Source organism: Hibiscus syriacus, unplaced genomic scaffold, assembly GCF_006381635.1.
Source record: "Hibiscus syriacus cultivar Baekdansim isolate YM2019G1 unplaced genomic scaffold, ASM638163v2 tig00111372_pilon, whole genome shotgun sequence".
Classification (NCBI taxonomy): Eukaryota; Viridiplantae; Streptophyta; class Magnoliopsida; order Malvales; family Malvaceae; genus Hibiscus; species Hibiscus syriacus.
Window position 1 is genome coordinate 1,744,542 of NW_024063072.1, and position 14,688 is coordinate 1,759,229.

General features: G+C 33.6%; 1 protein-coding gene and 1 pseudogene across 2 annotated transcripts; both read right to left on the bottom strand.

The window, feature by feature from the left end:
• Positions 1–1,314: 1,314 nt before the first annotated feature.
• Positions 1,315–2,920, bottom strand: LOC120159670 (transcription factor MYB106-like). Of its 2 annotated transcripts, XM_039170238.1 has the most exons (4): positions 2,762–2,920; positions 2,522–2,651; positions 2,022–2,315; positions 1,315–1,988 (listed from the first exon to the last, which is right to left on the bottom strand). In XM_039170238.1, exons 1-4 carry the CDS (start codon positions 2,892–2,894, stop codon positions 1,541–1,543), a joined length of 1,005 nt encoding a protein of 334 aa, XP_039026169.1. In that variant the 5' UTR covers positions 2,895–2,920; the 3' UTR covers positions 1,315–1,540. The 2 variants fall into 2 exon arrangements, with proteins under 2 accessions (XP_039026169.1, XP_039026168.1); XM_039170237.1 differs by having other exon boundaries at positions 1,315–2,315.
• Positions 2,921–5,102: 2,182 nt separating this feature from the next.
• LOC120159693 lies at positions 5,103–8,599 on the bottom strand (annotated as a pseudogene).
• Positions 8,600–14,688: the final 6,089 nt, after the last annotated feature.

The window sequence follows — 14,688 nt, forward strand, 5'->3', positions numbered from 1 at the left end:
TCTGTTCATATTTATCTTTTGTTTAAGATTTTTTTATAGATTTTTTATCTTTTCCTTGTATTCAAGTGGCTAGTTTCTTGTGTTAATGATTTTAGGAAAATGTCTTAATTATGCGTTCAATTTATATTTATGAATATAAATCTTCATTATAATTTTAAATATTTCATCTTATTTTAATAAAAAATAAAAATTGCATAAAAATATAATTAAATAACATAAATTAAATATATAATACATAGATAAAATTTAGACAAATAATTTTTTTTGATTTAATAAGTAATGTTTATGTCAAACTAACATTTAAAATTAAAAAATATGAAAATTAAAAAATGATCAAATTAAATATATAGATTAAATTTACAATTCGCATATAGTATAATGATTAATAGAAAAGTCGATCTTATTTGTACGAAGATAAACATATGAAATCTTTTAAAAATAATCTAGGATAGACATTTGATGCGCTACAGTAAATTTTCATATTTTACAAGAGAAATTAAACAATTGTTATGGTTTTTTTTATAAAAAAATCATTAAAAATGTATAATTAACTCATAGAATAAATATGGAAAACACTCGACCATTAGCGTATAGATAATTATTATTATTTTTTAAAAGAATTAATCGTATCACATATCTTTAAAAATTATTTTTATTCTAAATTAATTCCTAAACTTTTAAATATTGTAATTTCATCCTTAGACTATTACTAGTATTCTAAATTAGTCCTCAAATTTTTAAATACTTAAGTTCTATCCCTAAAATATTATCTTCATTTTAAATTGATTTCCAAATTTTGTGAACATTTTAATTTCATCCTAAATCATATTTATATACTAATCACCTCCCTTGTTAATAATAAATGATGGGTTGAATGATGTTCCCACATGATAGTAATAATAAATTAGTCCTGCCACTTTTTTCACCACTGAAATCCCCAAATGTTCGCATCATTACTAAATTCCCAGTACGATCTTAATGCCTACATCGTGTAATGCTCTTAATACAATTATAACGCGCACGTAAATAATATAAAGTTGTAAAGAAGAAAAGAATGAAAGTAAAACTGGAAGTGCAACCCAGTTTTGATGAGTAAACTCAGTAATTACTTCTATTTAATGTTATGATGTGACTTGAAACAACTCGCAATAAAGTCGATCAGAAATACATCTCTTTATTTATTGATTTTGTCTAGTGTCTATATATATATTTAAAAAAGTCTAAATTAATACAAAGGAAATGGATTTTGAGGTAAAATAATGATGCCATTTGATTATTTGCTGCAACATTGAAATGAAATAATAATATTAAAAGTTCAACTGAAAGCATCATTGAAGTGGAACTCAAACACATGTTAAAACCCTATCAACTTTTAATGGTAGCTCAGTGTACATTTTCATGTTTTTGAAGAAGTGATGTGAGGTCTCCTCAACGCTAGCTGTTACTTTTGGGCAAAAGCATTGTCATCTGATGGCATTTTTGTATAGTTTTTGAGATTTGATGGGCTGTTTTGACGAAGGCCAAAGAAGCATTAATTTGTTTAGAACATTGGTGAATCTGATGGGGAAGAATTCACCAAATCAAGGATGCTGTTCCAATAGTTATTGTTGTTGTCTTCACAGTGATCATCGCTTCCTCCACTGCTTCCATCGGATTCTTTGCCACTATCTGATAAACTGGGGTCGGTGGAATCGTTGAGAAGAAGGTTAATGAACCCATCTTCCATTGTGTTTCCGATATCATCATGGATGCTTGTTGAAGTGAAGGATAGAGAATTAATGTTGTCCATGGCCAAATTAGTTCCTTTCCATTCTTGTTCACCTTCTTGTTTTATGATTCCGGTCTCGGATGAAGCCGATGCGGTGCAGGTAAACTCGTTCATCGGCATCGTACTCGGTCCGATCCCATTTTCCGAGGAAGTCAGTGTTGATTTAGGTGACTCGAGGTCACCGAATCCAGCATTGTTAATACTATTCCAAGCCGTCTTATTCACAGGCTGAGCAGCCGAAACTGAAGAAGGAAAGGCTGTTGTTGTTGGACGAGTGAGGAGGTTTTGAAACGAACGTAGCTTTGATTCTCGAACCAATCGAGCTTCGGCTTCAAGCCTAGCACTTTCCCACTGAGCCATATGGCTAAGGTTCGCTGCATTCTTGGATTGATTAGCATCGGTACCGGAGAGTAAAGCATCGGATTTGGGCTTGTGAGTGATGGGATCGATCCCCATTTTGGCTAGCCTCTTCTTAAGATGAGTGTTCCAGTAGTTCTTTATCTCGTTATCTGTTCTCTTTGGCAAGTGAGTCGCTATAGCAGACCACCTGAAACACAAAACCTAGAGAACATCAACTTCCCAAACACCAGTTTCTTCCATGTTTCAGTCATCTAACAGATAAACAAAACCATGGATCACATGGACAAGAAAATGAAAGGAAAGTTTAGGTCATAAGGTTTCAACTGAATGCAAGAGGATTATCAACTTAATTTGAGAAACAGACAAAACTGTCGGTGTTGATGATTTTTGGACCTGTTCCCTAAAAGGGCATGGAGCTGAATGATGGTTTGTTCTTCTTGGAGACTAAACTTTCCTCTCTTGATATCAGGCCTGAGATAATTAGTCCATCTAAGCCTACAGCTCTTCCCACATCGTTGAAGACCTAAAACAAACAAGTAAAAAAGAAGCAAAATTTGAGAACGAAGTAGCCTTTTACTACTACTATTAGTAACCACGAAAAGTATAAGAAGTAGGGTTTATTAGTTCAGTGACCAGCTTTGGCAGGCAAGGCACGCCAGCTTCCATGGCCATGTTCTTCAATGTATGCTAAGAGCTTCTGATCTTCTTCTGGTGTCCATGGTCCTTTCTTCAACCCCACTTTGTCACAGCAAGGTGATCTCCCCATTGGGTATACAATATACTGAAATTAAGTGTAAGAGTGAGAGAGAAGAAGGAAGCTTGTGCTTGTAAATGAAGAGATGGGCAGAGAATGAATATACCAAATAACAGCAAAGTAACATTGCACTGAGGAATTTAAAAACCCTAGTTTACTACCATTTCTTCCAAGAATGGACCAAAATTTTTTAAAATTTTATATATATAATTTTTATTAATTTAGAATGAATATAAAATAATATTTGTTTAGAGACTCACTATTATTTTACAATGAACGCTCATATTCTCCTGCATACATTATATTTGAACTCATGATCTTAAGAGATAACAATAATATTTTAACCACCGAGATAGTTTGGCTCATGCTAAATTTTCTATGTTTTAAATGTTTTCTTTTTATTTTCTATTAATAATCTATTTTTTAACTTCTAAATTTTATAATTTTTTCTTAATACAAAATCACGGGTTCATCCTTTATTATTTTAGTATATAGGCTTTACTTTACTTGATTCATAGGGCAACCCAAACCATTGTCCCATATGTGTATGGCCAAAATGGAGATTTTGAAGGATTTTTTTGGGTCCTCACAATTAACCAAGGCAAAGGGGTAGTAAATGGTATGGGGTCAGATCTATAATTTCAAACCCTTTTCTCTCTCTCTCTCTCAAAAATTTTCACCACATTACATTAGTCACGGTGATGGTGACATTTCCTTCTCAAAATTTTGACCCTTTTTTGAAGATATATTAATTAGCTACTAAAGTTGAATTTCAATTAAAACAACAATTAATAAAATGTTTTTTTCAAATCATTTCTGTACTTTACGGAATATAAAATTATTTATAATCAATGTAACATTATTTGAAATATAATTGAGAATGTTACACTGTATTATTTAAATAGAGGAACATAAAATTATCTAGATATAAATTTTATCATATTATCTTTATAATATATTTTCTTTCAATTTAAACTATCAATATTAAATTAAAGCAGTCATATTAAATTTATAAAATTATTTATGTTATGATATCTAATAAAAACTTTATTGTAGCAAAAAAATATAATAGATATTTTATATGTAACATATTATTATTAAACAATAGTTTTAAAAAGTTACATAAGTAAATATCATGTATTTACTTTTATCATAGTATAAAAGTTTACATCAGTATTTTAAATTTTAATATAATATTAATATTATAGTGATTACTATTGTTATATTATTATTATATAACCACCAACTCTAAAATTGTAAATATTGAATGACATATAAGAGCTTGATAATTCTTAAAATTAATTATTCAAGTATTTTTTTATTAAAAAAAGTAATAATTGTTTTTATTACCATTAGCATCAAATTCCTTGTTAAAAATCTTTCTTGATAATTTTTAAATTAATTATTTGAACTTATTTTTATTAAAAAAAAGTAATTTTAGGCTTCATTAGTAAAAAAAAACTTCCGATAAATAATAAAATAAATAAAGTAAGCTCCTAATAAAAAAATATCAATTAAGCCCTTCGAATTATGAATTGCAATCAATTGAGTTCTTCTGTTGATACCTCTAACAACCTCTAACAATCTGATAGGTGATGTCGCGAACGGTGATGTGGCAACTAACGTGAAAAATAATGACGTATGAAGGCTTAATTGGGTGTTTTATGAATTGGAAGATGATGAATGATGCTAGTTGCCCCATCATCACTTAACGAACTATTAGGGGATTTGACAAAAGAAAATGACTTAATTGATTGAAATTCATAATTCAAATGATTTAATTAGGTGTTGCTTTTCGATTAGCGACTTACATGTGTGGAAATGTGGTTTGATACATCATGAATCGGCTCTAAAATGGTGCTAAAAGGGTCTAATGCTACACTTGAAAAGCTGTGGTGGCACAAAATTATATCGTGCTAAGAGACCGTGAAGCTCCTTTCCCACCGCCGGGATTCAGGCGTTACCTTTTCTTCTCTACTTATCTTGCTATTCCTTAGTTACAAAATCATCTGATATCGATGCATTACTTTTTCATACGTATTTGGGCACTCTTTAACAGCATATATCAATTTAAATTCTAAACCTTGTTTATTTGAGGATATGACCAAATTCATCAGTTTTCATTGATTTCTTCTATTTCCTTGTAAATTTGTTATTTTGGAACGTGAGATGTTAATCTCAAAACCATCCATTAGCACAGGAAAAGAGCATCCAAACTCAATATCCAAATAAAATATACCTCAGTGCTAACCAAAATCCTTAATACTACAGAAAATCCATAACCCCTTCCTTTGCTGCAGACCAATCATTCAAGAGTTCGGCTAGTGATTGGCTGCTATTGAATCCACCAATCCACAACCCCTATTCCTGAAATAAACAATATGACCAATTACCAGATTGGCCAAAATCCAAAAATAGAACATGAACAGAAATAATAATATATATATATTAATATTGTCCTATAAAAATCTAATATGAGAACATAGACAATTCAGAATCCTCAAAAAAAAATTATATATATCAACATACTTGTTCCATGGGTGCAGCTTCTTCATTCTTTTCTTCATCCATCTTATCCGGTTCAGCATTGGCCTCATTCTGATTATCAGAATCCCCCTTTTCATCTCCCCCTTTAGCAACATTGGTATCAAAACCAGGAATGTTCAAATCTGCAGGAAGCAGACCTGTCTTTAATGCCTGCTCAACCAAAGAAACATCCAGAATGTAAAAGTTAAAATTAATAAAAAAAATCTAAACGACAGTTATCTTTAAAAGCCACTCGTGCAATTGTTAAGCAACCACCTTTTCAAGTCTTGCAACCTCTTCCAACGTCTGAGAATTCACAATGGCAGCCTGCATGTCAAATAAATATAAACAAGATCAGACTTTAGCCATAAGGATGCACTACAAAAGATGCACAAGTCATTTACAAATATGACATAAGTTACCAATACCCATTTATGCAGTTTAAGCAACGAAGAAAATAAAAATGCAAGCTTTAGCAAGTTAAAAGGTAGTGCACAAGGAAAATAATTTTGCAAATTGATAAATACTGCTTTTGCATTTTAAACCCGAGAGCCAAAATTTACTAATGTCAGAGGGTTGCTCAACCATTCCAAAAAGTACCCTCATTTAGATGCATTCTTACTGGACATGTATGTTTCCTTCCTATTAATGTTGCTGGTTAGATGGGTTAGCGAAAGAGGGTGGATGCCAGTAGCCACATTCTTAAAATATATGTAAAATATTTAAGCTCACATAGACCATCAGAGGGTGTCTACTTGAAGTGCTTCTCTTAATAACTCATTAGGCATCTTCTTGTTCAATACTTCTGTTGGTTGTCCTTTTTGACTTAGACCAAAAATATAATATACAAACTATCAAAATCGCCGTATAGAAGTCTCATTTGTTTCGTTCGATTTATTTTCTTAGATTATAACAGAAACTAAAGAGAATGATAAAAATACATTACTGGAAATGTTCACACTTCACAGTGTACATTAACAAGGTAATTTTAAATATTCATGCATCAAATCAGCAGTCACCATCACCAACCTCCATTAAGAGCAAGATTGGGTCTGAAACTGACACAATCCACTAACAAGAGAAAAGAGAAGTAAAAAGTACACGAGTTTGTGTCACCCACATTGTGTAATTAAATTGGCAACTATTTAAAACCTCTCCAAATCTTTGGTAATACAAATCAAACTCAAGAAAGTTATAAAAATCCTCAAGGAAAAAAACAATTAGGCCTTAACTATGAAGCTTTCCATGAATTGCTTTGAATGAGGAAGATTACCTGATTCTATGTTTGGTTAGAAGTAAAGGGGTAAAGGAAGCGGGAAGAGCGGGGTAGTGTACTCTCTCCCATGTTTGTATAACATTCAATTTTATGAAGGGAATTGAAGGGTGTACATGACATAACTAAAACCTTCATATTTTAAAACCCTTCAGATGATCAAGAAAAATTATCAATTGAACACTAAAAACAATCAACATTATTATCCAAGTTTTTAAGTAGCATTACGAATAAATAGGCAATACCTTGATAGCTATAATTTGCTCAGGTGTGGGTGCAACCACTTTTGGCGTCTCTTCTTCCTCTGCAACTTCCGAAACATTTGGAACCTCTTTTGGTGCAACTGTCTTTGCAGATTCTTTCTTTATTTCCTCTTCAACTTCTTTGGATGCAAAGAGGTTTTCAGCTTCTAGTCTCTCCTGTGACCCATGAAGCATAATTACGATAAATTAATCCATATGATAAGCTACATGAGGAATATAAAATATGCAAAATTAGAACATTTAGCCCCACCCCCTTTTCCCCCACCCACCCAAAGATGCAGAAAAATTGCTTAACCAACATCAAATCAATAATTCAATCCTACAGCAAAGTATTTCTTTGTGGAATAAGTTAAAGATGGCAATACCAAATCATTAGGTTTAAATAAAAAAGGCATTAGGTTAAAAAAGATCATTTTTATTTTGCACAAAAGCGGAACTTATGATATATTTTCCCACTCATGACTACACCTATGATGGAGGCAAACCATTCTAATATCTAACACTGTTAACTAAAATAACATTCTAAAATCTAACGGTGTTCCATTGCTAATATAACTCACAGTCAGTCAGAAAAAAAACGGCACTTCATGAACCTACATGAAACTAACCACAGCAATTTCACATATCTAAACATGATAGGAAACAGAAAATGCATAATAGAACAGATTAAAACTGTTTAAAAAGACAAAGTAATTTTGTAGCATATCCAATCACCTTAGCCTTCACTTTCTTGAAATCTAGAACACGAAGTGATTTGAGTTTGTGAATCACATATAACCTATAATTAGGTTTTTTCGTAATATTGTTATCCAACAGGCTAAGGAACTGCAGCTTAGGAAGTGATGCAAGAGGATCAATCTCCACCAAGTTAACCAGCCGATTATTTGTGAGAACCAACGTATGTAATTTCGGCAAGAACTCTGCGGGACAAGGGAAATGTGAACTTCATAAGAGTCGTCCACCCAACAACATTTAAAAGGCAAAGGAACATGCTACAGTATCAGGGAAATCCAATTATTGGTTCAAAGCTTACCTCCAATATTGGGATTGATACGGGTTACTCGGTTGTTGTTTACAAGTAAGTGCCCAAGCGTTTAAGATAAGGGAAGTTGTCCAGCTTCACTATCTCATTATCAGACAAATCAATGGTATCAAATTGGTCCTGTCAAAATGAACAAATGTAACCAAAAACCCACAAGTAAATCAAAGCAATGAATGCGCTAGAAATGGCCACAGACAAAGTAAAACACACCTCGGTAGCACCCAAGTTCTCTATAACAGCAATTTTGTTACCTGAAACGGGAAAAGAGAAAAGAGATTAAGTACTAAAGAAAGGGAAGCTTGAGAACATTACTATTAGGGTTAGGGTAGGAACGGAAAAAAAGGAGAAGCAGTACCTCGAAGATCCAATTCTCGCTCTTTAAGGGGATTGAAGAAGTGAGGACACTTCCATATCAAGTCAGCCGTGAGTTTCACCATACCTACCTTCTTCTTTTTCTCTCTTTCTTCGTCTGCTAAAACCTTAAACCGCCGCCGCTGTCTTGCAGTAAATGTGGGAGCGGCGAGTCCACTACTCTGCCTCTTTGCGCCTTTACTCTCCTATTGAGTGAATAAAAGATGGACTTCGTTGCAAATTTTCTTCTTTCTTTGGGCTCCGTTCGTTGCAAATTTCTGCTTTCTTTGGGCTCCGTTTTCATTTTCATTCGCCCGGTTTTAAAGAGAGGTTAAACGACAGCATTTTGTAGCAACTAAAGGTGTTTACTGTTTACTTTGGAAGTTATGTTGTGCGGCGCCTAAAAAACGGTTAAAAACGACGTAATTGGTTAAACAAGTGATCGGTTAAAATTTAGACCTGTTATGTTATATCATTTAACAGGAAATATTATCAAGTACAATAACATAATAGGTAGCGCTTATATAATGTAATAGGTAGCGGTTATATAATAAAATAAACATTTAACCGAAAATATTATTAAGTACAATAATATATTAGATAACGCTTATATTAACCTATTTTCTAACTAAACCGGTATATTTATACTGGTAACATTGCAAATTTACCTATTACATTATAATTATCGGTTTCGATGTTTTTGGGATCGATACAATTTTAAATGTATCGACACTTTATGTGTGCACCTCGTTGGGCATTCTTTCTGGAAAAAAAAATATCGACACAAACTTAAAAAGTGTCGATACATTGTGTAGACTATTTTCTCATAAAACCGTATATTTCTATCGGGTGCATTGTAAATTTACCTATTACATTGTAATTATCGGTTTCGATGTTTTTAGGATCGATACTTTTAATAACTGTATCGACACTTTATGCGTGCACACCGTTTGACACTCATTATGGACAAATTGTATCGACACAAATTTAAAAAGTGTCGATACATTATGTTGACATATTCTCTCATAAAACCGGTATATTTATACTGATTACATTATAAATTTACTATTACATTATAATTATCGGTTTCGATGTTTTTGGGATCGATACTTTTAATAAATGTATCGATACTTTATGCGTGCACCTCGTTTGGGCATTCATTCTGGACAATAAGTATCGACACAAATTCCACAAGTGTCGATACATTATGTTGACCTATTTTCTAATTAACCGGTATATTTATACGGTTACATTGTTAATTTACATATTACATTATAATCGATATTTTTGGGTCGATACTTTTAGGAAATGTATCGACACATATGTTTACATATTCTTTGATTAAATCGGTATATTTTACATATTAATTTATAATAATTGGCTTCGATGTTTTGAGGATCGATACTTACAATAAATGTATCAACACTGTTTTGGAAACTTTATGTTTGAGAACCATACTGGACAAAATGTTGGAAACAAATCTTTGTGTTTACTATTTTTACCACCTACATTATAAATTTACCTATTACTTTAAAGTTATTGAATTTTGTAGTTATTGTACATACATAAATATGTCCTGCGAATTTAATGTTGTACCCATCCTTCAACTACCACTACTAATACCACATCTTATTGAGAGCACGACTGAAACATGTTGTTCGATGAACCTTTACTTACATCTCCATCAACTCCTGTTGGGACCACTGAACTTGCACAACAAAATTTTTGTCATGGATCATATTGATGCAGACAATGTTAAGCCAACCGAGGAATGCCATGAAGTACATAATGTTGATGAATATGACAGATTGGTTGGTCAGCTCTTCTCTTCACGTGATCAAGCTTGGTACTTTTACAAGGGATTCGTACGGGAACATGAGTTTAGTGCACGTCGGGGGACAACACGGCTTGACGTGGAAGTGAATGTGAAGACACAAGAATTTTGTTATTCCAAAGAAGGGTTTCGAGTATCAAAAGTCAATATTGTTGATCGTCAACGTGCTCATTCACTAGTCACAAGAACATGATGCAAGGATAGAGTTGTAGTTACAACAACAAATACAAACGATCACAGGGTTATAAGTAAGTCTTATCAGAAACATAATCATGCATTGTGTACACCTGCTATGACATCATTTATGCGTTCTAATAGAGCTGTAAGTAAGGCTGATATCGATGAGGCAACAACATTGAAAGAGGTCGGTGTTGGCACATCACAAGTAATGAACTATTTAACACAGCAGGCAGAGGGCTATCATAATGTTGGATTTATACATAAAGACCTCTACAATGCACTTTAAAGAGGTAAAGCAGAGGAAATCGTCGATGGGGATGTGAATGCGCTCATTGCTTACTTTGATTATAAGAAACATGATGATTCCGGGTTTTTTTATGACATACTCGATAGACGAATGAGGGGCATTGCATAATCTTATTTGGTCGGATTCTACATCGAGATCAGATTACACATGCTTTAGTGATGTAATTGCGTTTGATACAACATACAAAGATAATTTGTATGGTCGACCAATTATGCCTATTGTCGGTGTCAATCATCACCATAACACAATTGTGTTTGCTACTTCCATAATCACTGATGAGACGTCCCAATCTTTCAAGTGGGTGCTACAGAATTTTTTAGAAGCCATGATGAATAAATCGCCTATTTCAGTTGTCACTGATGGGGATAGGGCAATGCATAGGGCTATCAAATCTAATCCCTTATGCTAAGAACATATTATGTTCTTGGCATCTTTCTCGCAATGCATAACTAACATTGGTGACCCAAAATTACAGCAGCATTCTCAAAATGCATGGCTTCCTGGTGAACAACCGACGAATTTGATATTCAATGGTGTTCAGTTGTTTCAGAATTTAACGTCGAAAAGCATCCATGGGTGATTGAGAAGGGAAATAATCAGAACTTATGGGCACAATCATATCTAACCGGTAATTTCTTTGCCAATATTCGCTTAACATAAAGGTGCGAGTCTATGACTGCTTTATTCACGTTTGCACTAAAACACAAGAGGACATATTTAGATGTTGTTTGTGCAATTGAAGATGTAATTAGTAGAATGCGTATGAACAAGTTGAAAGTGGATTACTTAAGTTCCCAGAGGAAACCCTTCCAGATCAAAAACCTAGTTGACCTTGAAAGCCATGCTGTTGAGATTTATACGCGCGAATCTTTTTGTGCGTTCCAAGAAGAACTTCAACGGGAGACATTGTACCGAATTCAGGAAGATATTCAGTCCTTATCAGATGAATGTCAAAATTATAATTTGACGAGTACAAACAAAATAGGACATTTGAAATTAGTTTTGATTATCGTACAAAAACCCTAAATTACTCATACAGAAAATTCAAGACTGTCGGACTTCCATGTCGCCATCAACTTCACGTTTTGAAGAACTTGGATTACACATATTTGTCTGGGTCTTTGATTCAAAGTAGGTGGACTAAGGATGCGAAGGCTTCTGCACCCAGTTTTGTTAACTTGAATGTGCCTCCAGGCATAATGCAAATGGAAAGGTTCATTGCTCTACGTGCAACGCCAAGTAGGTTATGCTACATTGCATCAAAGACAGACGTGTATTTTAAAACCGCAAGAGATGAGACGAAAAGACTAACAGAAGAATTTGAAAACTTGTTTGGTTTGAATAATTTAGTCAACCGGAGCAATGTAGAAAACAACGTTCGCGACCCTAAACGAAAATAACACAAGCGAAAAGAAGAACCAAATAACAAGGTCGAGAAGAAAATTAGGCGATGTGGGTTCTGCAATGGTGAGGGACATAACAAACTAACATGTCCTCAACTCAAGCTCAGTTTGGAAACAAGAACACAACCTACATCAACTGATTTTTTCGAAGACAAAATAGAATAACCATTCAGTCCCGCACATGATGACAATTATGTTAGTGACATTTGGAATAATGCAGACAACGATCTCCATATATCGTAAGTATCAACATTCCATCCGCATCATCACATAAATGCCAAACAATCTGTAGAATAGAGTCTCCCGCAAATCATGGCCTAAATCAGTTCTGTAACTGGGATTAACCAGGTTAATCAATGTTGGCTGCATAGCCAATAAAACCTGGGGGTCCAAATGGTAAGCTAGGAATTGGTAAAGCAAGCTTCCTTTGAGGGTTTAGGTACTGAATCCCTCCAATGTAAAGAGTGAATGATTGAATATTACATATAATAGTTGTATTCAGTTGTTGAAGAATTGTTCTTAATTTTATATAAGGATAGTTGTAATGATATTCGTTCACGTTTCGAGACCAATTAGTTAGATGCATGCAGTACCCTATATCCTCGAGGTAGATCACAAGAAATCTGGCACTTAAAGATTTACCAAGAGCGGTAGCTTTTGGTCTGAATGAAGGCCGAACCTAGAATCAACTTTGCAATTATGCCTATCATGATTGCAGTTGTGTGCAAATCCTATCAGTTAGATGTATGCAGTACCCTTACTCTATTTTCCCACTTTTTGTTAAATCAAAAAGACTTTATAAAATGTTTTTAAACAAGGTTTTGAAAAATTAGCCAATTGATATTTAGATAATGCTTAAGCTGCTAAGATCACAATCAAGAGAAATATTAGCCATTAGTTTTATAAATCAATATTCATAAATTATATGCAATGGTAATTGGTCATATTCTAAATGATGCAAAAACCAAGATAAACATTAAATTCAAATTAAAACAACCAAACCAAATATATAAAAATAAGCATTCAAGTTCAAACATCCATAACATCCATAAATCAATCCAAAAACATCTAAAATGTTTTAACAATAATCCTAAGTTCAATCTAAGAAAACAAACAAGGCAAGGTCTAATATAGGTGGATCGTGAGGAGAAGGATAATGTGCTCGTATCTCGAGTGTAAGCGCATTTAATCGTTCGTTCATACTTCATTGTTTGCACGCATCTCCCATTGCTTTTCCAATTATTGAGTCCCCATAGCGGTTAAATGGGACTCTATGGAAGCAAACCTCAGATCAAATGACTCAAAAAATGATCGAAAGTATGGAGGCATTTGATCCTCTTGCTGTGCCGCCTCGTCCTCGGGTACGTGATTGTCAATATCTTTTATAAGCTGTTGAAGCTTTGGATCATCGTCATCTGCCGGTGCCGGTGGAGCTCGTGAAGAACTAGCTTCTGGTGTTTTCTCGATGGATCGAACCCATTGGTCCTTTTCCTTCTTCCATCCCGATTTCTTTAAAGATGTGAGATTTATTTGGTTCTGGAAAGGGATGGGAATATCAAGAGAAACCTTAAGCCCGAATTTGATAAACAGATTACTAAAGAGACAACCGTAAACTAAAGTTTTGACATTTTTCGATGGGACAACGTTTACGGTATCTACTAATTCACCGAAAATGATATGTGGCAAATTTATTTTCTTGTTATGTTGGATACAATGTATCCACCATAAATCTAAGACCCTAAGAGATTAGTACCTAGCCTCGAATGGTCTAAACCACCAAGAGATCATCAAGTGAAGGAATCGCTCGTGATGAGTTCTTAAGGTACTTACACTATCCTTAGCTTTATAGGGTATAGCCACAAGCACTCTTTTATTATCTAGACCCACGTTATCTAACCCAAAGTTGGAAGTGAATGTGTCGAGTAATAAAAGTAATTGACCTAAAAGATAAGATCGAATCCCTATGGTTTCATTTGACGCTCATTTTGGACATAGATCGCATTGGAGTAGAAAATGCGGACTAGTTGATGATAGACAATCGGTTTAAAGTGAAAAGTTTATCAAATTTCCAGATTTAAAGATAGGAAGATATTGAAAATTCATATCAACCATAGCTTGAAGTGAGGGGATACACTCTTCCTTTTATATGATTGGAAAGAATTATTTACCTATGGTAGAGGTTTTCTCTACGACCGGGTTGATTAAAACATGAATTGAGAATGATCATATTTGGATCATTCGGGTTTGGATTTGGATTGGGTGGAGGAATAGGAGGTTAGTTTTGAGTTGAACGACTCGATGACGTCCTAGGGCGTTTAGGATTAGACATGGTTAAAGATCGGAATGGGTAAGGTAACCTGCAAATTTGAAACGCATGTATGCAATATAATCAATCCCAAAACTCAATAAGAGTTCAATATCAAGGTTCTCTACGATATTCCTAATGGGCAATCTTTGAAAACTATTTTGAAATAATGTTTGAAAAAATCATAATACATATAGTTTTCATGAAAACAACATAATTAAATCAAACATCATTAATCAAATATTTTATTATTTATTTCAAAATTTTCGATTTTTTTTGAAAAATCTTGTTTTTGATGAAATTAGTATAGAATCTAGTTTAT

Excerpts from the sequence above, each read along its gene's own strand:
- LOC120159670 (XM_039170237.1), bottom strand. The coding sequence starts at position 2,894 with ATGGGGAGATCACCTTGCTGTGACAAAGTGGGGTTGAAGAAAGGACCA. Across the intron at positions 2,652-2,761 it reads TGCCTTGCCTGCCAAAGCTG|GTCTTCAACGATGTGGGAAG; the intron begins GTCACTGAACTA and ends TGTTTGTTTTAG. Across the intron at positions 2,316-2,521 it reads CATGCCCTTTTAGGGAACAG|GTGGTCTGCTATAGCGACTC; the intron begins GTCCAAAAATCA and ends TTTGTGTTTCAG.